At 43.8% G+C, this 27,214-nt stretch overlaps 1 protein-coding gene across 5 annotated transcripts in view; it reads right to left on the bottom strand.

Annotated features, from left to right (window-relative positions):
* The window catches only part of eno4 (enolase 4), a 53,235-nt gene extending 27,575 nt beyond the window's left edge, over positions 1-25,660 (bottom strand). For 2 of the 5 annotated variants that reach the window (XM_061689603.1, XM_061689608.1), the window contains exons 1-9: positions 25,367-25,660; positions 24,802-24,930; positions 23,961-24,145; positions 20,964-21,097; positions 17,356-17,522; positions 16,913-17,068; positions 4,487-4,555; positions 3,833-3,997; positions 3,600-3,725 (exon numbers count right to left, since the gene is read on the bottom strand). In XM_061689603.1, the coding sequence (XP_061545587.1) occupies positions 3,600-3,725; positions 3,833-3,997; positions 4,487-4,555; positions 16,913-17,068; positions 17,356-17,522; positions 20,964-21,097; positions 23,961-24,145; positions 24,802-24,930; positions 25,367-25,528 (1,293 nt within the window). In that variant the 5' untranslated portion in view covers positions 25,529-25,660. The remainder of the gene's footprint in view (positions 1-3,599; positions 3,726-3,832; positions 3,998-4,486; positions 4,556-16,912; positions 17,069-17,355; positions 17,523-20,963; positions 21,098-23,960; positions 24,146-24,801; positions 24,931-25,366) is intronic. The other 3 variants (XM_061689605.1, XM_061689607.1, XM_061689606.1) reach the window with 3 other exon arrangements.
* Between the last annotated feature and the right edge of the window lie 1,554 nt (positions 25,661-27,214).

Below are 27,214 nucleotides of genomic sequence, written 5' to 3'. Positions count from 1 at the left end.
GGTTGGAAACCGTAACATGCCATAAAGGGAGTCATACCTGTGGCGGAGCTGGTGAGGGAGTTGTGGGTATATTCCACCCATGGGAGGAAGGTGCACCAGGAGGCAGGATGGCAAGCAGCAACGCAGCGAAGAGCAGACTCCAGGCTTTGATTTGCCCGCTCCGTATGGCCTTCGGTTTGGGGTTGGTAGCCGAAAGACAAACTGGCTGCTGCTCCCACCGCCTTGCAGAACTCTTTCCAGACTGGGATGAGAACTGAGGACCCCGGTCCGATACAATGTCAATAGGAATACCATCAAGTCTCAACACGTGGAGGACAAGAAGATTAACAGTCTCAAAAGCAGAGTGCCATTTGGGAAGAAGTACATAGTGAAGACACTTGGAGAACCAGTCAATAATGGTGAGGATGACGGTGTCACCTTCAGATGGGAGGTAGGCAAGTGACGTAGTCCAGGGAGATGTGGGACCAAGGGCTACTCGGAATGGGTAAGGAGCACAGCAGACCAGCTGGGGGTTGATGGTGATGAGCTTTACCTCGGGCACAGACAGAGCAGGCTAGGACAAACTCTCGGGTGTCTTTGACTAGGCTGGGCCACCAGAAGTGTTGCTGGATGAAATGAATGGTGCGGGTGATGTCGGGATGACAGGTGAGCTTGGAGTTGTGGGCTGAAGGACGTCAGAGCGTGCAGAATCGGGTACGAACAGTTGGTGAGGAGGTCCGGTCTTGGAATCCGGGTGAGTCTTCTGAGCCTCTTTGACCACCTGTTCGATCTTCCAAGTGGCTACTCCCACGAAGCATGAGGAAGGGAGGATGGATTCTGGTTCAGTTTGACTGGAGGGGGGGGTGCAAACATACAGGAGAGGGTATCAGGCTTGCCATTGCGCGAACCAAGGCGGAAGGAGAGGCAGCAATTGAACCGGCTGAGAAATAAAGCCCAGCAAGCTTGCCGGGGATTAAGGAACGGAGATAAGGTAGGTTTTTGTGGTCAGTCCATATAATAAAGGGTGTAACTGTCCCCTCCAACAAGTGCCTCCACTCCTCCAGGGCCCAAACGATGGCCAGCAGCTTATGGTTCCCGACGTCATAGTTCCGCTCCGATGTACAGAGGCGACGGGAGAAAAAGGCGAGGTCCTTGCTGAACACGAGGTATAGATTGTAATAATCTTCAGGGACCCGGGAGAGATCGGTAGGTGTAACTGGTGGCTGAGGTGTGCTGGAGGACGGGACAGCCGAAAGGAGACGAATGACAGAAGTGATTCCAACCAGTGATTGACAGGTGGGTCCAATCTATGACATGGTTGTGTTGTTTGAGCCAAGGGATGCGAGGACAAGTGGCGTCTCGAGGGAAGGGATGACAAATAATTGCAGTGTTTAGCGATGATTCCCAGAAATGAGGAGGTTGAATGGTACTATTTGGCGGATGACAGGGGAGATGAGTCGACCGCATTCACTCGCGAGTATTCGGAAATCCATTGAGGAGGATGCTACCGAACTCGAACCTTGGGTGAGAGCTAGTAGGTGCCGAGTGGCTTCCCTACCCCTCACTGGGTCATCAAAAACTTTGGTGAGTTCGGATATAAATGAGTCTAGTGAAGTGAGCATCGGGGAGGAATTAAACCAAAGTTCAGTGGCCCATTTAGCAGCTCTGCTGCGGAGGCAGTTGCTAATGTATGCGGTCTTTAGATCTGTCCGTTGGATAGCTTAGCGGTTGTAGGTCGAATACTAGAGTGCAGTTTAATAAAAATGTATTAGATGAACCGAGGTCCCCTGAGTAAGGTTCGGGATGAGGAACATGTGGCTCTTTGTACGAAAGGTGGGGTTGGTCGGAGGCTGCGGGCTCGGGAGGAATATTTACCGGAGGATTGCTGAGGTGAGTCTATGAGGATAGGAGGGTAAGGGCTGTTGTGTAAGGGCATTTAATGAGTCCATGATCTTGCGGAGGGCTTTGTCTTATCTGCGGATGTGCTCGCCAAGATGGGCGAGCGCTTTCCTCAACGCTTCGGTAGTCACTGGGTTCATCATGGCCCGAGTATTCTGTCACGATTCGAAGTCGGATGTTAGTAGAATGGGACCCAAGAGCAGACTGAGGTGGCGGGAGTAGTTTTCAGAATGGTTTATTGCAGGTTGGCACAGGGTAAGGATATCCAAGGCGAGGTGGTGGGCCGTCGGGGACAAGGAGCGAGCAGGAAGCGGGAATGTGAGCAGGTGGTGTGGCTTGGCGGCGTGGCTGGAGCAGGCAGCGCGGCGGGGAAGGCACGGAAGGAACAAGGGAGGCGGGAGAGAACAAAATCGGGTCATCGGGTAATTACTTGCATACCACAGAAACCTCGAAGTACGAGTGTTGGCCAGTGAGTCACAGACAAGTGTCAATACTCAGGAGACGGCTTCCCGGAACTGACAGGCTTATATGCAGGCAGTGACATAATATAACATAAGTGAAAACCTAATATCAATTGGTTTTGAAGGGGTAATAAACTAAGGCGCCCCTTGACGATTGGTTTTGAAGGTGCAAAAAATTTTATCAGCTCCCTTGTTTTCTTATAAAGGTTCAATGCACTTGTTTATCAAATTTGTTTTGGGAAATACATATGGATTTAAAAATAGATGAAATACAGTTTTTAATATGTACAGATTTATGAAAAATATTTTCATTAAAATATATTTTTATTTTGTTGGTAAAATGACTCGCAAGGACCTGAAACTTACAAGTGTAGGACTTGACTTGGGTCTTGGGGTCAAAGACTTGACACTTGACTGGGTACCTGAGGGCAAAGACTTTTGCGTAAGTGTGTACATCACACGTCGAGTGTACTATATGGACAAACATCTGGGCACAAGCAAATATGGAGCTGGACACCTCTTTTCAGGTATATAACGTATGACTGTCTCAAGGAAGTTGGGAGTTTGTCTGGGGTTTTTTCTCCATTCATCCAGAAGGGCATTTGTGAGGTCAGAGGTCACTGATGTTTGGCCACAACTCCGTTCGAGTTCATTAAATGTGTTGGATGGGGTAGAGACCAGGGCTCTCAAGTTTTTTCATAACATTCTCCAACCATCCATATATAACCTTGTTTGGCGCACTGGGAAACATTTGGAGGAGAAAAGGGCCTCCCACAAACTGTTCCCACAAAGCGGTCCAAAATTCCTTGGTAAAATTATGATTCAGGGGCCATAAAGAAAATAAGTAATAAATCACTTTTGTCTATGAGGTGCACAGAGTGGTCATTACACTATTCCACTAGATACAGTATGATAGCCATCCATCCATTTTACATAGGCCTACTGATTTTCAGTAGCCTCTCCCATGTGAGATGCGGGGGTATAAATTGGACTAGTTGTCAGACGATCGCAGAGCAGATATGAACAAACAATCATCCACACTTAAACCTTTGGTTAATTTAGAGTGTCCAATTAACATACCATGCATGTTTTTGGAACGTGTGAGCAAGCCACAGTCCCTGGAGAAAACCCACTAAGTTAACTCTAAATGGATTAAACTCACATGTATCAATGCCTTGCACTAAAGTCACAATGTAATGGACCAACATTTTTTTTTCTGTTTTCATGACCTTTGTTCCTATCAAAGCTATAGACACATACCTCCCTCCTGAGAGGGTCAATTAAAGCCACAACTGCAGTATATTTGCTGATAAGGGTTTGATACATGGCCACTAGCTCGTCCGGAGACTTATGAACTCCTGCTGCAATCTCGTACTTTTCTTTGGTCTGAAATGGAGACAGAAAAAAAGGCACGTATGCAGCTCTCGGCACAACTCACGGTCCCTGTCAATAGCATGGATCACTTACTCAAACTTACTTGCTAATACACTTACATAGTCCATGAGGTCAGGCCCCGCACAGTTCATTGCCAGATGGATCTCCGTTCCCAGTTCTAGTGCAAGGTTATTGCAGGCTTCAGTGATCAGATCCAGAGCTTGTTCAGGACGATCAAAGTTCACAGGCAACACACCACTGTCACTCAGAATTGCCTGTGTGACCTTGGAGAGAACACAAAGTCCATCGAATTAAGTGAATTATCCACGTCTGTAAAGATATTAGAAATAAATGTGAACTAAATAAATGAGCCTTTAAATGGAATCCGCTTGTATAGGTCTGTGTATAAAAAAAAAAAAAAAAAAAAAAAAAAGGAAGTAGCTGTGTAGGACTGACAATAAATGAATGCTTATTCATGGTTAGGATGAATATGACAGTTGGGATTGCAAGGTTATGGCAGTTGAATGTGCCACTTATAATTTCCATTGTTAACATTCTGTTTGCCAGTGTGAGTGATTGAATAATCTTTTCAACAAAACTCCAGACCATCATGTCTGAATTAATTTGAAGATTAGTTATAAAAACTCAAAACATATTGTATTTTTCAAGGGATGCGCAAACTGAAAATCATTTGCCATACTGTTCTCATAAAACCTGTCGAACTTGCTCTTCCATTCCTGTTCTCACTACCAATAAATGAAAATTTGCCTCACCCCAGCTTTTGATGAAGTGCTCATTATTCTCATCATTTCCTTCTGTAGCTGTGTTGACATTGTGATAATCTGTTAAAGGAGGTCACAGTTGAGCATGACACACGTAGAAATGCTTGAGTGACTGTCTACACAGTGCAAACCCCTTGATAAACAATGGAGGATGTGTGCATTTACGAGCACATAAATTCAAAATAACAATGGTTGAACACAAGGCTGTGGTGTCTGTGTCGCTTCTTAGTCATTCAAGTCACGGTTATGGCAACTGGAGTCTTTTTGGTTGTTCAAGACATTTCACCTTTAATCCAAAAGACTTTCTCAGTTCGAAATCTTACATATAGAGTTCCCGTATTTATATCTCTAGCAGGGTTCCCCTATTTATACCTGGGGTTGGTCACATCGAGGACAAAAACAGGAGGTGGAATGTTGTAGTCCCTTACATGGCTGGTTTGTTAGGGAAAGGAAAGAAACAACAACAACAAAAACATACTATTGCACTTCAAACGCAGCAACCCCATAAGACAAAAGCTGGTTCACACCAAGGACAAAATCCCTCAAATCAAACTCAATAATGTTGTTTATGCAGTGCAGTGAAGTGATGAGCACAGAGGCCTCCGCATGGGAAAGACCAAGCAACCCGTACACAAATGCGTAGCACAAACAGAAAGTCAACCTCTCCAGATCCCGAGTCAGCAGTCATTTGCATCTCAAAGAAAAGGGTTTAGCGGAATGACAGTGAATTAGGAAGCGAACTGAAACTAGCCCTGTTGCCGGACTACAAATAGTGGAGCAATCGGTTGTGTGTGTAGTAGTGCTGCACTTACTACCGATACCAGTACTTGACCAAGGTATTTTGACATTAAAAGTAACACGCAACCAGTTTTGATTGATTTTTTAGTAAAGATAAGGGGTTTAACAATTTGTTTGAGTCATGATTCGTTTCATGGTTGCAAAAACTAAACAATTCAGTGGCTGGAAATGGATTCAGTTACTTTTTAGCCACAAAACATACTGGACAGTGCAGGTGAAATTTCTTGGATTCTTGTTGTTTCTTGTAAGGGAATCGGGTAAAAACCAATTGTCATTAAATATAAACATTTTCCTGATGTACAGTACTTTCCTTTAATGTGTCTTATTGTGTACTGTACTGTATGTGTTTTCTAATGGATTATGAGTCTGCTTAAGAAAAGATTGTATTGCTTTTCAATAAAACAAAGGGGGGAAAACAGCATCTAATTATTTACATTGTTTCAGCTATGATTTTATTGTTGCGCCATTTTTTCCCCTAGAGAAAATAGATGTTTGATTGGTGTTATAATTATGATATGATGATGATGATTATTATAATTATATTACTGGGGAAAAAAATTCCACTGTACGGTGTGCCCAACTGGACCCAAAGTTTGAGAATCCCTGTTATAAATAGTTAAATGGTAATGGCTAGAAAAAGCTGGTTCACCCTTAGGTGATGTTTTCATAAGGAAATTCTTTTAGGAATAGCGTTAACAATACATAGAGAACTACATAAATGTAATACATGTGAGCCTGAAACAGCTTCCAGTAGTTGATATTGTTGCTGGTTCTCCTCGTTTGCCTGAGTTTGTTCTCGAGACGACTCTGCTATTTTTGTTAGCAGCTAGGAAGCTAAGCTAAGCTAACCAGCGTGAAGGAAGCCTTCCAAGTGCACACCGCTTTGTCGCAAGTCGCGCACATGCATCCTTGATCATTTCTCGCTAGCCTCCTTCTCACCTGACATCCACAAGACAGACGGACGTCTTAAACTTCCATCCATCCGTTCATTTTCCGTACCGCTTCTCCTCACTAGGGTCGCAGGCGTGCCGGAGCCCATCCCAGCCATCCCCGGGCGAGAGGCAGGGCACACCCCGAACTGGTCGCCAGCCAATCGCAGGGCACATACAAACAACCAACCAACCATTGACTTCTACGGGCAATTTAGAGTCTTCAATTAACCTAGCACGCATGTTTCTGGGATGCGGGAGGAAATCAGAGTACCCGTAGAAAAGCCACGCGGGAGGGGAGAACATGCAAACTCCACACATGCAGGGCCGGGATTTGAACCTCGGTCCTCAGAACTGTGAGGCAGACGTGCTAACCAGTCTGTCACTGTGCCACCATCTTAAACTTTAAAAAATAAATAAATAAATATGTGTTTAGAAAACAAAACAAAAACCGTGGTCTCGAGGTGCTAGAGGCACGACGGAAAGGAGTGACTAGTTGTGGGGCATAGAAAAGGATACAAAGAAGAAAAGACGACTAAGAAGAAAGTAGCCATGACAGTGCTAACTGCTGTGTGCTAACTGAAAAATCAAGCAAAGTAAAAGGAATTAAAATGTTTTTTCTTGGAAATCCAACACAAACACACCTCTACTTAAAGCCTGCCATGATTAAGTGCGAGTGCGTTATTTCCTAATATCAATACAATTGATTGATTACCTTTTAAAATGATTTCAATCGATATATTCATGTCCAGAAGGCGAACTTGCCGACCACAGATATATATATCCGTCCATTTTCTGTACCGCTTATCCTCACTCGGGTCGCAGGTATGCAGGAGCCAATCCCAGCTATCTTCGGGGGAGTACAACCTGAACTGGTCGCCAACCAATCACAGAACACACACAACCAATTACACTCACGTTCACACCTATGGACATTTTAGAGTGTCCAATCAACCTACCATGCATGTTTTTTTGCATGTGGGAGGAAACCGGAGTCTTCTTTTCCTCCCAGCTTGTCCCTTTAGGGGTCGTCACAGCGAGTCATCCTTTTCCATGTAAGCCTATCTCCTGCATCCTCCTCTCGAACACCAACTGCCATCATGTCTTCCCTCACGACATCCATCAACCTTCTCTTTAGTGTTCCTCTAGCTCTCTTGCCTGGAAGCTCCATCCTCCTCACCCTTCTACTAATATACTCACTCTCTCTCCACTGGATGTGTCCAAACCATCAAAGTCTGCACTCTCTGTCTCCAAAACATCGAACCTCGGCTGTCCCTCTGATGAGCAGATTTCTAATTTTACCCAACCTGGTCACTCCGAGAGCAAACCTCAACATCTTCATTTCTGCCACCTCCAACTCTGCTTCCTGTTGTCTCTTCAGTGCCACTGTCTCTAATCCGTACATCACGGCTGGCCTCACCACTGTTTTAGAAACTTTGCCCTTCATCCTAGCAGAGACTCTTCCGTCACATAACACACCTGACACCTTCCTCCACCCGTTCCGACCTGCTTGGATCCATTTCTTCACTTCCTGACCACACTCACCATTGCTCTGCACGGTTGACACCAAGTATTTAAAGTCCTCCACCCTTGCTATATCTTCTCCCTCTAGCTTCACTCTTCTCCACCACTCAGCTTGAACATTAATTATGGCTGCAACACATTCCAAAAAAGCTGGGACGGGGTCATGTTTACCACTCTGTTACATCACCTTTTCTTTTAACAACATTCAATAAACGTTTGGGAACTGAGCACACTAATTGTTCAAGCTTTGTAGGTGGAATTATTTCCCATTCTTGTTTGATGTAAAGCTTCAGCTGTTCCAAAAGTCCGGGGTCTCAGTTGTCGTATTTTACGTTACGCCACACATTTTCAATGGGAGACAGGTCAGTCCAGTAACCGCGCTGTTTTACTACGGAGCCCAGCTGTTGTAACACGTGCAGAATGTGATTTGGCATTGTCTTGCTGAAATAAGCAGGGGCATCCATGAAAAAGATGTTGCTTGGATGGCAGCATATGTTTTTCCAAAACCTGTATGTACCCTTCAGCATTAATGGTGGTTTCACAGATGTGTAGGTTACCCATGACATTGGCACCAACACAGCCCCATACCATCACAGATGTTGGCTTTTGAACTTTGCGTCCATAACAGTCCGGATGGTTCTTTTCCTCTTTGGCCCGGAAGACGCGACATCCACAATTTCCAAAAACAATTTGAAATGTGGACTCTTCGAACCAGAGAACACTTTTCCACTTTGCATCAGGCAATCTTAGATGAGCTCGGGCCCAGGGAAGCCGGCGTCGTTTCTGGGTGTTGTTGATAAAAATAAAAAAAAAACTCTACTATACTTTGCATAGTAGAGTTTCAAGTTGCACTTACGGATGTAGCGCCGAACTGTATTTACTGACATTGATTTTCTGAAGTGTTCCTGAGCCCACGTGGTGATATCCTTTACAAATTGATGTCGGTTTTTGATGCAGTGCCGCCTGAGGGATCGAAGGTCACGGGCATTCAATGTTGGTTTTCGGCCTTGCCGCTTACAAGCAGTGATTTCTCTATATTCTCTGAACCTTTTGATGATATTATGGACCGTAAATGATGAGAAAAGAAGAGAGACTGTAAACTGTATTAGGAGAACGTGGAAGTGTTTGGGAATGACAGCAACATCCCAAAAACATGCATGAATTGGAGACTCTAAATTACCCATAAGTGTGAGTGCGAATGGTTGTTTGTTTGTATGTGCCCTGCAATTGGCTGGCAACCAGTTCAGGGTGTACCCCGCCTCCTGCCCGATAATAGCTGGGATAGGCTCCAGCACGCCCGCGACCCTCGTGAGGAGAAGCGGCTCAGAAAATGGATGGATGGATAGATGGATGTATGTATCTGGGATCTCTTTTTTTCGGTCACGAACCACAGCTCGTGTCCATAGATGAGTGTAGGAACATAGATTGACCGGTAAATTGAGAGCTTCGCTTTTCAGGTTAGCGTCTTCTTTACCACAACGGACCGATACAAAGTCCGCATCACTGCGGACGCGGGACCGATCCGCCTGTCGGTCTCCCGTTCCATTCTTCCATCACCCGTGAACAAGACCCCAAGATACTTGAGCGCCTCCACTTGGGGCAGGACCTCATCCCCGACCCGGAGAGGGCACGCCACCCTTTTCCGACTTCACACTCGGCTGCGAACTGCTACAGTGCGAATTGGAGATCACGGCTTGATGAAGCCAACAGAACCACATCATCTGAAAAAAGCAGATGCAATTTTGAGGCCACCAAACCGGGCCCCTCTACGCCTCGGCTGCGTCGAGAAATTCTGTCCATAAAATTTATGAACAGAATCAGTGACAAAGGGCAGCCTTGGCAGAGTCCAACTCCCACCGGAAATGAGTCCGACTTACTGCCGGCAATGCGGACCAAACTCTGACACTCGTCACACGAACAGCCCGTATCAGTGGGTTCGATACCTCACACCCCCGAAGCACCCCCACACGACTCCCTGAGGTACACGGTCAAAAGCCTTCTCCAAGTCCACAAAACACATGTAGACTGGTTGGGCGAACTCCCATGCACCCTCGAGGACCCTGCTGAGGGTGTAGAGCTGGTCCACTGTTCCACGGCCAGGACGAAAACCACACTGCTCCTCCTGAATCTGAGATTCGACTTCCAGACAAACCTCTCCAGCACCCCCGAAAAGACATTACCAGGGAGGCTGAGGAGTGTGATCCCCCTGTATTTGGAACACACCCTCTGGTCCCCTTTCTTAAAAAGGGGTACCACCACCCCAGTGTGCCAATCCAGAGGCACTGTCCCCAATGTCCACGTGATGTTGCAGGGGCGTGTCAACCAGGACAGCCCCCAGAGCCTTTAGGAACTCAGACCACGTTACGGCCACAGCTCCGGTCGGCCGCCTCAGCAATGGAGGTGCGGAACATGGTCCACTCGGACTCGATGTGCCCCGCCTCCTCCGGAACATGAGCAAAGTTCTGTCGGAGGTGGGAATTGAAACTCCTTCTGATACGACCACAAAGTCTATCTTCGAACTGCGACCTAGGGTGTACTGGTGCCAAGTGCACGTGTGGACACCCTTATATTTGAACATGGTGTTCGTTACGGACAATCCTTGATGAGCACAGATGTCCAATAACAGAACACCTCTCTGGAAGGGCATGATTGTGTTCCTCCCAATCATGCCCTTCCAGGTCTCACTGTCATTCCCCACGTGAGCATTGAAGTCCCCCAGCAGAACGATGGAGGCCCCAGCGGGAGCACTCTCCAGCACCCCCTCCATAGGACTCCAAAAAGGGTGGGTAATCTTAACTGCTGTTTGGTGGATAGGCACAAACAACAGTCAGGACCCGTCCCCCCACCCGAAGGCGTAGGGAGGCTACCCCCTCCCCAACGTACAGGCGCCGAGCTGAGTGGCAATAAGTATACCCACACCTGCTCGGCACCTCTCACCGTGGACAACTCCAGAGTGGATGAGAGTCCAACCTCTATTGAGAGGACTAGTACCAGAGCCCAAGCCGTGTGTGGAGGCGAGCCCGACTATATCTTGTCGGAACTTCTCAACCTCACACACCATCTCGGGCTCCTTCCCTGCCAGAGAGGTGACATTCCACGTCCATAGAGCCAGCTTCTGTAGCCGGGGATCGAATTTCCAAGGTCCCTGCCTTTGGCCACCGCCCAGCTCACACTGCACCCGACTCCTATGGCCCCTTCCACAGGTGGTGAGCCCATGGGAAGGGGGACCCACGTTACCGTTTCAGGCTGTGGCTCGGTGACCCGCATCCGGGCAAGGGAAAACATCTGCCTGAATTGTTTGTCAACATAGGTTTTTTTGGAGCTGTGCTTTGTCTGGTCACTCATCTTGGACCTGTTTGCCATGGGTGACCCTGCCAGGGGCAAAAAGCCTCAGACAACTTAGCTCCTAGGATCATTGGGACACACAAACCATTCCACCGTGATAAGGTGACAGCTCAAGGAGGGGATAATGCAGGCATTCATCAAATTATTTTGTTTTTTTTAAAGAATAATGTTAAGAATTGGCCAAATCCATTCCATAATTTTTCAAGATTTGAATTAATAAAGGCGGCACGGTGGCCGACTGGTTAGAGCGTCAGCCTCTCAGTTCTGAGGACCCGGGTTCAATCCCCGGCCCCGCCTGTGTGGAGTTTGCATGTTCTCCCCGTGCCTGCGTGGGTTTTCTCCGGGCACTCCGATTTCCTCCCACATCCCAAAAACATGCATTAATAGGAGACTCTAAATTGCCCGTAGGCATGACTGTGAGTGCGAATGGTTGTTTGTTTCTATGTGCCCTGCGATTGGCTGGCAACCAGTTCAGGGTGTACCCCGCCTCCTGCCCAATGACAGCTGGGATAGGCTCCAGCACGCCCGCGACCCTAGTGAGGAGAAGCGGCTCAGAAAATGGATGGATGGATGAATTAATAAAAATAAATATAAAAGTATATGAAGTTGTTTTGTCAGTTTTCATTCCACTGCTTTGACTGACATTTTAGATTTTTGCAGAGGTATCTTTTCAGTACCTGTATCAAGCTATTTGCCGGTTCACATTTTTAAGGACAGGGGTGATCAGAATCCTCTTTATTGCCAAGTATGTCAAAAGCAGACAAGGAATTTGTCTCCGGTAGTTTGAGCCGCTCTAGTATGACAATAGACAGCCATTTTTATCGTAAATACTTTGAGACATAAAAACAGAAAAACACAACAGTCACTCAGCCTCCAGCAATTTAATGGCAAGAGGGAAAAGGGTGTTGAAACATCTGCTGGTTTGCTGGCATTGTTCGATAGCGGAGGGAAGGAGCTGGAAGAGGTGGTGACCAGGATGTGGAGGGTCCAAGAGGATTTTGCATGGGCTTGTCTTAGTTTTGACAGCGTGTAAGTCGTCAAGGGTGGGTAGGGATGTACAGACGATTTTTAAGGCACTCCTAATTGTTCGTTTGTCCTTTTTTGTGGCAGCACCAAACCAGACTGTGATGGATGAACACAGGACTGATTCGATGACTGCTGTGTAGACTGCCTGAACAGCTCCTGTGGCAGGCCGTGGTTCCTCAGAAGCCACAGGTCGTGCATCCTTTGGTGTGCCTTTTTGAGGATGGAGTTTATGATGGTCTCCCACTGCAGGTTCTGACAGACTGTAATTCCCAGGATCTTGACGGTCTCGACGGTTGACACGGGGCAGTTGGACAGCCTGAGGGGCAGCTGTGGTTAAGGATGTTTCCTCAAGTCCACGATCATCTCTACAGTCTTGAGCATGTTTAGCTCTAGGCTGTTTCAGCTGCACCAAAGCTCCAGCCACTCCACTTCCTGTTGATACGCAGAGTCATCTCAGTCTTTGATGAGACCAATGACTGTGGTGTTGTCTGCAAACATCAGGAGTTTGACCTCCATGTGCGTTATGGTGCAGTTGTTCGGTGTAGAGAGAGAAGAGCAGCAGAGAGAGGACACATCCTTGGGCCGTCCCGGTGCCGGTGGTGTGTGTGGATGAGGTGGTGTTCCCCAGCCTCACCTGGTGTGTCTTGCCCCTCAGGAAGCTGTGAATTCATTGGCAGAGATGCTGAGTTACAGAAGCTTGGAGGAGAGTAGGTAGGGGATGATGGTGTTGAACGCAGAGCTGAAGTCCACAAACAGGATCCTCGTGTAGGTCCCCGCGCCGTCAAGGTTTTCTAGGATGAAGTGCAGTCCCATGTTGACTGCATCATCCGCAGACCTGTTTGCTGGGTAGGCAAACTGCAGGGGGTCCAGCAGGGGTCCTGTGATGCACTTGTGGTGGCCCAGCATGATGCGTTCAAATGACTTAATGACTTATCACCACAGATGTCAGGGTGACAGGCCTGTAGTTATTCAGACCCGAAATTGCAGGTTTCTTGGGGACTGGGATGATCGTCGAGCATTTAAAACAGGATGTAACATAGTTCCAGAGATCTATTGAAGATCTGTGTGAAGACTGGAGCAAGTTGGTCCGCGCAGACTTTGAGGCAGGATGGGGAAACAAGGTCTGGGGCCGGCGCTTTGTTGATCTTTTGTTTGTAGTTTGAAGATGCGTCTCACATCCTGTTCATGTATGGTCAACGCAGAAGTCAGAGGTGCCATGGTGGCTGGGTGGATGTGGGGTGAGAAAGTGTCCTTTTCAAATCTGCAGAAGGTGTTCAACTCGAAAGCGCTTTTGTTCTCTGCTTCGGGGAATGGTCACTTGTAGTTGTTCACGATTTTAATCCTTGCCAGACTCACTTAGAATCGTTGGCAGTGAACTGTTTTTCCAGTTTCTCTGTATAATTGCGATGTTAATTTCTTTTGTCAGCAGATTTCTAGCGCGATTGTACAGGGCTCTGTCCCCACTGCAATAGGCGTCCTTAGCATGGCGAAGTTGCTTAAGTTTGGCAGTGAACCACGGCTAGTTGTTACTGAACGTGCGAAATGAAGATCAGTTATATCAGTTTCTTCACAGAAACTGATATAGGATGTGACAGTGTCCGTATATTCAGCCAGGCTGCCAGTTGAAGTTTCAAAGACACTCCAGTCTGTGGAGTCTAAACAGCTTTGTTTCATTGGTCCACTTCTTCATTGTTTTCACTATAGGCTTTGCATGTTTTAAGTTTTTGCCTCTATGTTGGTATAAAGTGAATTAAACAGTGATCAGACAAGCCCAGAGCTGCGAGGGGGATAGCACGGTATGTGTCATTTAGCATGGTGTCGCAGTGGTCGAGAATGTTGTTTTCCCTGGTAGGACTGTTGATGTGGTGCTTGTATTTTGGGAGTTTGTGGCTGAGTTTAGCTTTGTTAAAGTCCCGAAGAATAATGAAGGGTGCATCTGCGTGCTTTTTTTCAAGTTTGTTTACTTGTTCAGCAAACGTTAACAGTGTGGCGTTCGTGTCAGCCTCGGGAGGAATGTAGACACCGGCGAGGATGAAAGAGGCGAACTTGCGTAATTTAAAAACAGCCACTCCAAATCAGGGCTGCAGTGTGTGTTGAGCTCTATGACATCGGTACACCATTTCTCGTTGATATAGAAGCATATTCTGCCGCCTTTTGTTTTCCCAAATAGCTCCGTGAAGGATCCGCTCGGTTGAGTTAGAAGCCAGGGAGCATTACACCGCCACCGAGGACACGGTCGCAAAGCCATGTGTCGGTCAAGCACAGGGCCGCCGAACGTCCAAAGTCTTTACTGGTCTTTGTGAAAAGATGAAGCTTGTCCATTTTATTGGGTAGATAAGAGTGTAGATTGGCGAGGTGAATCGATGGGAGCGGCATTCGGAATCCTCTCTTCTGGAGCTTGACCTGCACTCTGGCTCGCTTCCCCTTATGGCGCCGCCTCCATGCGCCGTAGATCACAGCAAATCCCCCAGTTAGTAACTCTGACAAAAAAAATTGTAAAAGTTGGTGAAAGAAAGGCGGCACGGTGAACGACCGGTTAGCACATCCACCTCACAGTTCTGAGGACCCGGGTTCAAATCCGGCCTCGACTGTGTGGAGTTTGTTCTCCCTGTGCCTGCGTGTGTTGTCTTCAGGTACTCTGGTTTCCTCCCACATCCCAAAAACATGCATGGTAGGTTAATTGAAGAGTCTAAATTGCCCGTAGGTGTGAATGTGAGTACGAAGGGTTCTTAGTTTCTATGAGCCCTGCGATTGGCTGGCAACCATTTCAGGGTGTACGCCGCTTGTCGCCCACAGTTACTTGGGATAGGCTCCAGCATACCCACTACCCTAGGGAGGATAAGCGGTGTAGAAAATGGATGGAGGGATGGGGAAATAAAGTCCGGACTCCCTTCTGTTTAGCAAGTCTTCCCTTGTTTAAGTAAGTCGCATAATGACTCCAAAGACGAACGAAAAACACAAAAAAAGACAGAACTAGAGAGCTCATTGCCAAGGCAACCACACGGTTAGGCGCCATGATGTTGCAAGTTTGTTTGTTTGTGGGAACTACAGAGGAACAGAGTTGATGAGCCACACAAAGAAAGAGTAGTGGAGGCTAGACTCAGGAAAGAAATATTTGTGAGCAACAGTATGGTTTCATGCCTAGGAAGAGTACTATATATGGATGATTTGCCTTGAGTGTGCTTGAGAAGTACAGAAAAGGTCAGAAGGCGCTGCATTGTGTCTTTGTAGATCCAGAAAACCCCTATGACAGAGTACCCAGAGAGGAACTGTGGTACTGCATGCAGAAGTTCGGAATGGGAGAGAAGTATCTCAGAATAGTACAGAACATGTATGAGGGCAGCAGAACAGTGGTGAGGTATGCTGTAGGTGTGACAGAGGAGTTTAAGGTCGAGGTGGGTCTCTATCAGGGGTCAGCTCTGAGCCTCTTCCTGTTTGCAGTTATGGTGGATAGGATGACAGATCAGGTTAGATTGTAATCCCCATGGGTCATGATGTTCTCAGATGGCATTGTGATCTGCAGTGAAAGCAGGGAGCAAGTGGAGGAACAGTTAGAAAGGTGGAGGCATCCACTGCAAAGGAGAGGAATGAAGATTAGCTGAAGTCAAATAGAATTTACAGTATGTGCAATAATCAGAGGTGAAGGGGGAAGAGTAAGGCTACATGGAGAAGCGATAGTGAGGATTTAGGACCAAAAATACTTGGGGTCAACAGTCCAGGGCAACGGTGAGTGTGGTAAGGAGGTGAAGAAGCAGGTCCAAACAGGTTGGAACGCGTGGAAGGAAGTGTCAGGGGTTATGTGTCAGAAGAGTCTCTGCTCGGACGACGGGTCAAGTGTATAAAACACTGGTGAGGCCAGCCATAGAGCTAAAGGTGGCAGAAATGAAGACGTTCAAGTTCTCTTTCGAAGTCACCAGGTTGGATAAGGTTAGAAAAGAGCTTATCAGAGGGACAGCCAAGCTTAGATGCTTTGGAGACAAAATTAGAGAGCGCAGACTTTGATGGTTTATACATAGCCAGCGCAGAGAGAGTGAGTAGATCGGTAGAAGGATGATGAGGATGGAGCTGCCAGGTGAGAGCGCTAGAAAAATACCTACGAGAAGGTTGATGGATGTAGTGAGGGAAGACATGAGTGCACTTGATGTTAGAGAGGAGGATGCAGAAGATAGGCTTACATGGAGAAGGATGATGAATTTGAAATTTGATTGGTTAAAAGAAACAGTCCCATTGCTGATATACTATTGTGTAAGTTACATTGGCCAGCATTCGGAAGACCCTGGGCAGATTTGATTGACATGTCAGGACATATTGACTGGAATCTGAGTGAGGAAAAAAAAAAAAAACAATATTTGCATCCATGCGGAAAGAGTCCAGCCATGAGAAATGTTCCTAAATGAAGGTAATGCACTATTGGAAATAAATGAATACAATTTAATGGAACAAACAATAGAATTTCGGTTTTAAATGTAGCTCAGTGCTTGTAATTGTATTTAAGCAAGCAGAAGGTCTTGTTGGCTGTGACGTCCCACAACTGTACAAATCGTTATGTGTGGACCAAGCTTTACATGCATGGATGGATATGTCCCCCTTTTTACGGACCACCATTTTTTTTTTTTTTTTTTTTTTTTAAACAGGCATTTTAAGAAATGTGACTTTTTGATTCCAATTTTCACGTTGCTGTTTTCATTCAGGGAAAACTCAAAACAGTTTTGATCCATCATAGGTTATTAACACCCCCTTAACAGGAAACTGGCTACTCTCACAAGAAAAGCACCAGACAGAGAAAACACATAACTAGAGGAGTGGTTGGAGAGTTGAGTACTTGTTTGACTTGTTGTCCTGCGTTAGGGATCAGTATGACCTCTTCCAGCAAGTTCAGTTTTCCAGGAGAAGTCTTCCCACAGCTTAGTAAAGTTACCAAGGACACAGGAATGTGAAATCTAGCTTGATCCTGTACACACATACCGTAATCAAGACATTTTTGACACATTCTGCAGACAACATACAGTGTGTTAGTGAATGTGTGTCCTGTAACCAGGGGTGTAATTTATGGGTGGGTCAGGGGGATTAACAAACCTCCCTTCCCCTAACATTCAAATCCATCTAGATGGTAAATTAGCCTTGCACCTTTATCAAAATTAATGATTTTGTACTGTATCCCCACATTTTCTTTCTTTTAAAAAAACAAGTGAGAAAAGATCAGAATATTCAACCAAACATTATGCCCTTGGCTCTCACCTCTGGGTTCTTTAGGGCTCGGATGTACTTGTAGAGTGGCATGCCCTTTATCTGGGCCCCACTCTTGGCCACAGCCAGAGACACTGAGCCAATGGCCAAGCATCCAGGCAGCAGTGGTTCAGGTGGCTCGGCCGGACAAAATGGCTTCTCTGAACTGCCTTTTTTTTCTGTGAATAAAAATGACAGAAATAAATGGTGTTGGTTTCCAGGTCACTGAAAGTTGTATCCCACATTAAGGGAGGCCTTAGAAAGTCCTGTTTACTCCGAGCAATACAGGTCCTCCCCCACCGCCCCTGATACCAATCCACATTTTGCATATCATGTGAAACTCACTTTACTCTAGACAGACACACTGGTGTTTCAGCAGTTTCCAGGTACTTGCTGCACCTGTACTATTCAGGGTTTACCCCGGTCGGCATCTTTGATCATTGGGATGATATCCCAGATGGCAGCATCCCGCACGTTGTTTTTGAGCTTCTTCCACGGCGATGTGAAGCCATTCTTTGTTCCACGTTTTTAGGCCAAAGACTTAGGGGCCAGTGAAAAGTGTCACATCGAGTTTCACCGATAAGGAGGTCAGTCGTCTATTTAGCATAGTAGTTGGGAATGTTTTTACACTTTTATTAAAACAACAACTTCATAAAAAACAGGTTACAAGTAAGTAGTTAAAAACAAGATCTCCGTGGCATATGAGCTCTGCTTGGTACCTGCCATATCAACGTGCATGAACGATGAAGTCATCGCAAATTTACGTCAAGATAGAGCATGCACAGACAGGACACAGCCTGGCAATTCCCATGGAATTTTATACCTGACTTTGCATCAGTTTGGCAAAAGGTATATTCCACCCCGATAAATCCAAATGAAATTCCATTCAGATTTGGCCTGTCCATTAGGATTGAGGTGTTTATACGGAGCATTTTCATTCGGTTTTGGGCTTCTTACCCGATTCCAATTGGAATACAAGGCTTCATGTAAACCTGACTAGTATTGTGTGAGAGACCATTAACTAAGTTTTCACAGTTAATGCGCATGCCAACTGCTCAAGCGTAGTCAGCCACTGTAGTCCTGTGGACTGAGTTAAGGGCTGCGGCGAAATCAACAAATCACAGAACCGTCTCCTGTGTAGCTATGGGCCCAGTATGCCCAGAAAATGCTAGATTTCTAGATGTGGCACTACAATAGGCGCACAGGCCTGGCTTGTCTTGCAAGTTTTAGGGTGGTTCCGGATGTTCAGTCAGCAACAACAATGATCGAGGTTGGGCTGAGCTATTTTTGAAAGGGCAGTTTTTATTGTTTCCCATTCAGTCAAGTTGTTGAGGTAGCAAAGAGTTGCAGATGTGCAAATCTCTTTTGCAGCTGTACACGGAACTGTGAGCCATTGGTGGTTTTGAGCCTGCTCAGTTCAAATCGTGCAGAGGGAGTTGCGTTGCTGGGTCCTTCATGTACCATGAGGCAGTCAAAACCTCATGTGCTACCTGTATCTGACCCTCAGAATGCACAGTCTAGAACCGAACTGGACCATTGCACTTTGACAACGTTGTCGTAGGCCCACTATTACATTACCAGATTGCTTTGAGAGTGTTGGAAGCAACTGCTGGAGACAACCAGTTTATTCATTGATGTGAAGTTGATCAGCCGTGCTCCACTGGCACAGCGTAATCTGACTCAAAATTTACTGAGGATGTAGCACGTCTCATCATCTGAAGGGAGCATTCCAATGACCTGCCACCACAAGAACTTCCCGAGAGGGAGTGAGTTGAACCGCTTGCTGGAGAGTCTCGTTGAAGACATCCTCAGTGGTGTCATCTGCATTAAGTGTGTGGGGCCTGGACTGCAATGATAGACATGCTGGTAGTCCGGCCTCTTAAGACGAATTCTTTCTAGACATGATGAGCCCATTTTATCAATACTGACTGGGCAGCATCACTGAGCACGATAGCAACGCTGTGACTTAATTGTCAGTGACACCACTAGTGGTGTTAGATGGTAACGCGCTGTTTCTCCAGGCACCTTAATGACTGGGTGGCCAAATTCTGGAAGACACAGGTCTTATGCAGCCAATGTCCATGGCAGACTTGAGGTGGGACCTTATTGAGAGGGATTGAGTTTCAATGATATGTGAGCATGTAGACCTATAGATGCCCAAGTCTGATAGCGCTGCAGTCTTCCAAGGCTGGTTATTCTTTGGCTTAGGGACGCTTATTTTGTAGTTTACCATTTTGCCAAGCCAAACCCACTTCTTATTTGGTTTCCACTGGCCACGAAGGGCCAAGGTCTTTTGGAAAATGGTAGGAGATCCGATGCAAAATGGCATACAGCAATGCTCATTTGAGACACCCATGGTTTTATGGAAACTAGAAGTATCCATTCCATTATATTTAAAAAAATTTCTGGCAGTAAAAGCACTAATGTTTTTCTGCCTGTTCATTTTCCTGCTGTTGTGAATGGAGCAAGATGTGAACTGGAAACTAATTTGCCTGGTGTGCGTTGTACATTGGTTTTATGCTGGCATAAAAAATAAATAAACTACCAACCGCGGTCAACATGATCTCAAGTAGTTAATAGGGTTATGAAATGTGTATATTTGAGTAACATATATAATTTTAACTCTGAATTTGACTTGAATTTGAATGGTTTGATTCGGGAAATTACAAATATACATAAGCAACTTGTGTACCAGATCCTGTTTTCCAAATCACTACATATATATACTTTGTATAATGAAATTCAACAAAATTCTCCCGAAAAATAATTAAGGATGAATGTATTCTGTATATCCACAATAGTAGCTGACGCAGCTGTCAGATATTTCATACACAGTGCAAACTCAAGCGGGATCACTATTCCAAAGAAAAATATGCTGAACTGAGCTTAGTGGCAACTTAAATCAAGTGACATTTGAAAAGTAACGTATGGAGTTAACAATAAGACCCTATTGTATGCAAGATAATGCAACAATTTTTCATTATAATTCCTGATAACGTAAAATAATTGGTGAGCGAAAATAATAATACTCTGCAACTGCTACAAACACATTGTAAACATGTAGAGGTAGTTTGCATATTAGGTCACCTAAATTACAGTAATGCTTGGATTCCATAAATGTTTGCATTGTTTCGTAATCCACACATAGAGTAAATAAGTTTATTCATGTAAAACAGTTTAATACTTTTAATTGGTAACATTTGTTGAATGTTTCCAACGATTTTGAAGTGGATTACAAGACGTACATATTAGCTCGCGCACTACTTTTCTATCAGTCTTTCCATTCATGTTCAGTACTGTACAGATTTGCTGCATCCTATCCCAGCTAACTTCGGGTGAGAGGCAGGGTACACAATGGACACATTGCCAGTCGATCGCAAGGCAACCACTTTTGGATAAAAAGTTACATTTGTGTGTCATTATTAAATGAAAAATAAACAAAATAAAATCTGACACTTCTGTAACTATCCAGTGAAATGTATTACAAACAGCTGCATCAGCAATTGTGCCGTAATAATTGTTTGCATGTTTACATAATTAAACTGACATGCGTTCAGCTAATATATCGTGTTGTGTCCTGTCAGCTAAACAAGATTACCAAAATGTGTAAATTACATTACTTTTATCAGTCTTCTTTTCTTTCTTCTTTTCAGGTGGCGAAGATGGAACTTCCACTTCCTGTTCACTCGTAGAGAGACTCTCTTCCTTTTCCTTGAGTTCCTTCTCCTCCTGATGGCGGGCCATGAAGAAGTTGCTGTGATATGATGTGATACCAGATATGAACATCACCGTTTAATAAACACAAATCGGTCACACTTCAAATATGGGAGTTTGGAATGTGTAAGTCATGTGACCTGGCTGGACGAAGTAGCAACAATGTGTCCAAAAATAGTTTCCCAACTGTACACAATTGACTGCTATTGTTTATTGGCACTTATCGTGCAATCTTTGCAGTTAGCGGTACAGCCTACCCACCACCACCCACCCAACCCCCACCCCCGAATACAGACACACGCATGCACACACCTTCGTAATTTTTAGACAATCATATGGGACGTCACTCGGGGGAGACAACTTTTGGTTTTAATCACATGACAAAAGTAGCACCATTGATAATGTGTGTAAAATGAAAAGCTGTCGGTGACTTGTGGCAGGAGACGTTTATTGGCTTACCGGAATTTACAAGGTAGGTGCGGACTAACTAGCTGGCTCAGCGGCGGTCATTATGCGTTGACAGCTCACACTTGTCATTTAAAATGAATAAGTAGCGGGCCAGCGTCAATATTTGTACGTGTGGTGGCCACTGGCCAGACACAAATGCATACAGGTCTGTCTGTGACACACATGTGCGGTGTGTGGTATGCGACAATAGCGTGTGTTCCATCTGGAAGAAGCAGCCAATTATGTTACAGCAGGGACCCCATCATCTTGCAGCGGGTCGCATTTAACTCAAATTGAATTCATAACAACGATCGAGACGGCTCCCTCCCTCTCTGTCTCTCTCTCGGTCTCTGGGGCAAAGCAGGAGCATACCGTAATTTCGTATGTATAGTCAATAGTGCGCATTATACATAAGTATAGTGGAAAATGGAAAAAAACTTTCACATTATATATATGTATGCCGCCATCTAGCGGTTATGAAAAAGCTGTACATTTTCATTCCAATATCCCACTGCCAACCAGAGGTTATAAGAAAGGTGTAAACTTTCATTCTAATATGCCACCACCACCTAGAGGCTATGAAAAAGGTGTAGCCTAGACATTCATTCCAACATGGGTACATATGCATATATGTACAGTTGTGCTCATAAGTTTACATAACCTGACAGAATTTGTGAAATATTGTTGTTTTTAAAAGCGACTGATGACTGAACAACAACCATCATTAATTTCTTTATGGTTATGTTTTTTTTATTGATACTGCTTTTCTGAAATGTTTTAAAGTTTAATTTGAATCCCATTAAAATAAAATTAAATGTGTTTCACCTGGCCCAACAAATTCTGCCAGGGTAATCAAACATATGAGCACAACTGTGTTTTCTCATTTACGAAATAAAAGTAGGGCTGTGAATTTCAAAATAAGAGCAAGTAAATGAAAATAAACTGTTATTACATATTATCACACAAATATACATATATTACAAATAAAGTGCTTAACTTCAGAATAATTCTTTGGAAAAACTAACAAAATACAGATAATATGTTTTTGATGGTTTTGATCATATGAGTAGAAGCAAAATTATGCATTGTAAAAATGCATTATACTGTACATAGGTAGATGGGTTTTCCAGAATTTTGAGGTCAACTTTGGGGGTACGCATAATACATAGGTGCACATTATACACGAGAAATGATGGTACTGTATGTACAATTATCTCAAAGACTCAAATAAATTCCTGTCAGATTTCAAAACACCAGGTAAAATTCATGATAGAGAGGACAATTTGAATTGTTTTTTTTTTTCATATTGATGAAAGAGACGGCACGGTGGACGACTGGTTAGCACATCTGCACACACAGTTATGAGGACCGGGATTCAAATCCCGGCCCCGCCTGTGTGGAGTTTGCATGTTCACCCAATGCCTGCGTGGGTTTTCTCCAGGTACTGCGGTTTCCACCCACATCCCAAATATATGCGTGGTAGGTTGGTTGAAGACTCTAAATTCCCTATAGGTGTGAATGTGAGTGGGAATGGTTGTGCCCTGCGATTGGTTGGCGACCAGTCCAGGCTGTGCCCCACCTCTCACCCGAAGATAGCTGGGATAGCCTCCAGTACGCCTGCGACCCGAGTGAGGATAAGCGGTACAGAAAATGAATGGATGGATCGATGAAAGAAGAAAAAAAATGTGCTGCAGAAAAGAGGACACTTTTTTTGGGTCCAGGGCAAAAGTGCAGGTTCTTGAGCACCACCCAATGGCTATGTGGGCACATGCCTGCCTGTGTCTGTGACATAGCATCTACCACTGTCAATATTTTACCTTATGTTTTACTTTTTCTGTCACTGTTTATTGACAAAGCAAATTTGGTACTAATCTATAATCGCCAAACGCTGCTGGATATTTGTCCCTCCGTCAAGATTTCGATTAAGTTTAAAGGACGAAGTTTTTCTGCCCCCTTCTGTCTGGCATCCTGCCCAAGCAAAGCAAAAAAAAAAAAAAAAAAAAAAGAAAAGAGAGAGAGAGTAGCATCATTTTGGTCCAGATCTCCTTTATTAGTTTGTTGGTTGTAATAATTCTGTTGGACCACAAAAAAATGCCTGATTTTCAAATTAAATTTCAGTACCTTTTATTTTTTTATTTTTTTATTTCAAGTTATTTCAGTCACCAGGGTTGATTTTATTTTCTTTAACGGAAGGGTACCAACAATTTTGTCCATGCGTAAGATCCGTGTACACACAACGATGTTGTGGCACCTAACACAGAGTGCATATTACAGATTCGTTTGTAGGATTTGCAGTTTGTTGTTTTGACAATTCTATGATCTCTATCAAATTTCAAAAGTACACAGAAAAAAATACGAGGTCATTCATTGTAAGCACTACCGAGCGAGCCATTTTTGAATTTAGGAAAGTGGAGATACAGATTTAACTTCACAGTCGGAAAGCGGATGAATTCTACCTGAGTTTCTGGTCAACGTCTGACTGGTCACAAGGGTTCTGTTCCTTCAGCATTTTGTTCAGAGGTTCAACTATCCAATGTACCGCAGTCTTGACATGGTACGCTCTCTCCTCACTCTTCGCCTGCCAGTCAAGAAAAGGATCTTTTTGCCCAAGGTGGCTGGAAATGGCAGCAGAGGACATCCTCTGGACATAAAGAAAGAAAATCAGTCCCTGAAATGGAAAACTTTGAACGTAATTGCAATAGTTACAGATTAGTCATTTGAATGTCTACAGCAGGGGTGTAAAACTCTTTGTAGTTCATAAAGCCTAATTTGATGTCAAAGGGGCAGAACCGCTAAAATCGTTCCATTACCTTATATAACAATAAATAACACTAATAATAATAATAATGTGGTTCGGTCTGTTGTAGTGTCCCACTACAAAGTGGATTTTACAGGATTGAGAGAAAACCGTGGGGCCGAATATGGGAGGTTCGTGCTCGGAAACGCTCCAATATGATAAAATAAAATAAAAATAATTCTATGTGAAATATTGAGCCAGAATTCCTTCACCATTTAGCACAAACGCTTGATTTCACTTATGGCGGCCCAGGGTGGAACAATCAGTGACTATACATTCGATTAATTACCAACTACCACATAGGGCAAGTCAGGTTTGGATTTCTTTTTTTTTCCATATCATTTAGAGACTGCATTTTTGTAATGGGTTGTCTTTGGGAGTACCACAATTGGTCTGATAATCTGAAAAACAAACTAAGTGTGATAAATGTGCAAAACCCCAGAAATAAGGAAAGGGCAAATACTTTTTCACAGCACTGCATGTCATTATTCCAGCTTTACCTTTTCCCTATTGCAGATCATGCAAAAGACTTCAGCCTCAGCACATAGTTGCCCTCTTGAATCATAGACCTCCTTTCCATTAAGTCTGCTGATTAGGGGTTGTGATGAGAGCTCGGTGAAGTAGTTTGCCTAATGGGTCAGTGGTTAAGGGGGGAAAAAAGTTATTTCAATATGAATAATCGGGACCAGTACAGTCAATACAGACATAAAAGCAAGCATTGAATGCAAAGAATAAAAAAGACGTGTCACTACGGTAAAGATGCAGGACAAGATCATCTGATTTTATGAATGGTATTATAATAGAGAGTCAATTTTAACTTGCCCGTAGCACAGAAACCAAAATTATGATTCTAATTTTCATTTTGCCCACTTCCACCCCTACATGGCCAACCGAGACATTTTCTAGTCTAAAATTCTATTTTATTTCGCATCTAAATAATTACTGTGCCCCTGCGTTACATGTCAGAAAGGATTCCCTCAATTCTTGACAAACATAGCGAATGTGCTGTAGTCGAAAAGTGAACATGAAATGAGGTTGGCTGTAGCAAGTAAAAGTTTGTTGCACCAGGTAACCGTGGACGTCCTCGGGGTTCTGGAAGAAAAGCTCCCCCAGAGCTCTCTCGAGCTCCTCGGGTACTCTGTTGGTTCGGTAAAACGCAGCAGCTGCGTTTTTGATTTCGTCGAACTCCTGGTCTTCTTCGGAAAGACAGCTGACGAAACGCGACATTGTTCGGCTGCCGTGTGCTAGCTCGCTAGGCTGTAACTGCTAGTTTTCGTCACTATGGGAGCGACGCGTTCGGCTCACAGTCGGAGACTGCTCTTTCCCTTTGTGGTTTTCCCATCAAATAGATCAAAAACAAACGCATTGACGTTCCATTACAATCCACGTGTGTATATGGGTGTGTGTGTGTGTGTATGTGTATATATATATATATATATATATATATATATATATATATATATATATGATATGTAAGTGTTGTCTATATATATATATATATATATATATATGATATGTAAGTGTTGTCTAAAATTTCATGTTAATATTAGCATATTTTCGCCTTTTCTTTTTTTTTTTTTTGGGAGCGGTTTTATGGTGGTATTTTACAGTTTTCACCCTGTCCCGAGCACAACGTTTGGATATATGAAGCTCTATCTTTCTACTAAAAAAGAAATTTAAAAAAATGCTAAAATGGTGTAACCTTTACCATAAATTCCTTAAAATATAATAGAAAGAATGATTTCTCGTCATATATCCAAAACGTTTCAAATTCTGTCTTTTATTTTTACTAAAATATGTCTGTCCCTTAAAGTTGCTGTCATTACCGCCACATTGACCATTTTCAGATCAATAAAGTTGATTCAAAATCCGATTCTTTAATTCCCTGTGTCATTTTGTCTTGTCACTCAAGCACATGCTCGGGCACAGAGAAGTCAGACATTTTGATATCTTTTCCTCATTTGTACCCTTAAGTCACATAATATTTTTATATTATTATCATTACCAAACGACTTGTAGTGTTAATATGTTTAAAATATTTTCCTGTAAAAACTTGATAATCATATAAAATATAAAATGTTGTACAGGACAAGCTAGCTAAAAAAAAATTTAAGCTAACTCTACCAGCATAGCACATTAGCTAAAAAACTTTACCATCACAAGATTAATCATTTTTTAATCAATATGCCATTGTGGCGAGGGTATCTGACAAAAAGACCAAATTTTAAAAAATCTTAAATCAATATATATGGACATGAACAGATTCTGAGTCACAGAAAGATGATAATTAAGGTAAGGTTAGGTATATATAGTTTTTGTGACATTTTATTTTTGAGAAACACGAAAATCAAAAGTGCCCGAAATCAAATATATATATATATATATATATATATATATATATATATATAATTATTATGTTGGAGCCTTCCATTGTTTTAGTGCAGCTGGCCAGTGTTGTCAGTTTCTTTTCAGGAGAACAGGTTGATAAATGACAGCGGAGAACCTTTGATGGGACACGCCGCAAGCACCCAATCTCTCATGAATATTTGTGAATATATATGTTTCAATTCATATTCGCACACACTGTGCAAGAAATTCTACGTTGTGAAAGATACAAAAGAGCCTCCTTGTGCTCGGCATTTGCAGGAATCACTGCAAGACCATTTTGATTTAATGAATATTTTTGTTAGCAATGTAGAACATCAACTCTACTTGTTAAAACCTTCAAAAACGGACCGTAATAATTGGGCAATCGAACATACAAAGTACAATACCACACATTATTTTTATGTTTCATACTTTTACTTGGTTTTGTTGTTACTTACCTCAGTAACAGTCAGACTTTGTTTGTGATGTGAATGATACTCTGGTTCCCTCCATCATTTGAAAAGACAAATGTCTACAGATGGAAAT

The sequence above is a fragment of the Phycodurus eques genome, chromosome 11 (genome assembly GCF_024500275.1).
Source record: "Phycodurus eques isolate BA_2022a chromosome 11, UOR_Pequ_1.1, whole genome shotgun sequence".
Lineage (NCBI taxonomy): Eukaryota > Metazoa > Chordata > Actinopteri > Syngnathiformes > Syngnathidae > Phycodurus > Phycodurus eques.
This window is presented reverse-complemented; position numbering and strand designations above follow the sequence as displayed.